The following is a 1432-nucleotide window of genomic DNA, read 5'->3' as shown; positions in this document are numbered from 1 at the left end:
TTTATTGCACATCTGCCGTGTACCCGGTCCTTCTATACATAATGTCATTTGATCCTAACAGTTGATGACCGTGACCATGACGCTCAAAAACCGGGGCTCAGAGCGGTTAAGCCACTTGCCCAAGGCCCCCAGCTGGTGAGTGGTAGAGGCGGGGACTGCAGCCCAGGCCTGTCATGCCGGAGCCTGTGTTCTGTCCACTCTGTCACCATTCAGTCTCCTTGATAAAGGGGCTCACTTGTGCAGTCTCTGGGGCAGGCAGCCCTCTCCTGGGGAAATCCCTGACAGGTGTCACAGGGCAGAGTTGCCTTTGAGGGGTGTTAGGGATAGGGGCCAGGGACCTTCAGGGATCCCAGACCCTTCTCTGCCTAGAGCCCCTGGACACAGACAGGCAGACTGACGGTTCCACGAGCTCCAAGGAGAAGCAGTTCTCTCCTTGTGACGTGGGTGTGTGGGTGCAAGTCAGCCCCTCATCACAGTCACACAGTCCTTCAGAGGGCTGAGCAGTCCTGGGGACACCCATGCAGTCACTCTCCCCTTGGTGCGTGTGCGCACACGTGTTTGCACACACCCTCACTCGCGCCCGGGCACGGCTCTGTGGAGGCTGAGGCGGGTCGCGGGAACGAGGGCCCGGGCTCCGTCAGATGAGGCTGGCGACACTGGACGTGGTCTCGTGACGCTGGCCAGCAGACAACCGTCCTGAGATGCTGAAGACGCTGCCATTCCCACTGTGGTCACTGTGGGCGGAGGGGGCGGCCGCACGGGTGGGGGGACAGTGTCCGCTCACGGCCACCTGATACAGCAGCAGGCCCAGAAGCAAGAGCGCACCTGAGGCAGCCAGGGTGATGCCCACGGACAGCATGGCGGCCAGCGGCCGGGCAGGGGCAGGGGCGGCAGCCAGCCCTGCCAGCGTCAGGCCGGTGACCAGCAGCACCAGGCCGCTGAGCAGCACCACCAGGGCGTCAGCCCCGCCACCGCTGCGGAGCAGGGCCACGTGGCGGGGCTGGCGGATGCAGTTCATGTCCTGCACGGCCGAGCTCATCAGCTGCTTAACCAGGACCAGCAGGGCCAGCAGGCAGAGCACTGTGCCCACCGCCAGACGCCACTCGCCCGAGCGGCTGTTGGTGGAGGACAGCAGGGCCACGCCACCCGCCCCACAGCCCGCCACGAGGCCCACAGCCACGGCGAAGCAGAGAGCTGAGCGCCGCGGCTGCTGGGACCACCACAGCTCCACCTGCTCTGCCAGCACGTCCGGCGGCAGCCCCTGGCCCGGCGGGGCCCGAGCCTCTCCCTCAGACATGGCTGATCCGGCACGAGTAAGGGCAGAGGGCTGCGTCAGGGGGCAGAGGTACGGATCATGGCCTGGAGCCCCCACTACCTGCGCGGCAGCCAGAGGCCCAGAGTCCTGTTCCTCGCACGGTCCAGGGGATGGTCA

The 1432-nt window shown here is 65.6% G+C and overlaps 1 protein-coding gene across 1 annotated transcript; it reads right to left on the bottom strand.

The window, feature by feature from the left end:
• Positions 1-1297, bottom strand: TMEM125 (transmembrane protein 125; the record flags this gene model as incomplete). The annotated part of the gene is made up of 1 exon (XM_079728505.1): positions 1-1297. One exon carries the CDS (start codon positions 1295-1297, stop codon positions 638-640), a length of 660 nt encoding a protein of 219 aa, XP_079584631.1. The 3' UTR covers positions 1-637.
• Between the last annotated feature and the right edge of the window lie 135 nt (positions 1298-1432).

The sequence above is a fragment of the Hyperoodon ampullatus genome (assembly GCF_949752795.1).
Source record: "Hyperoodon ampullatus genome assembly, chromosome: 2".
Lineage (NCBI taxonomy): Eukaryota > Metazoa > Chordata > Mammalia > Artiodactyla > Ziphiidae > Hyperoodon > Hyperoodon ampullatus.
Note: the sequence above shows the minus strand (reverse complement) of the source record. Positions and strands in the feature narration are given on the sequence as shown.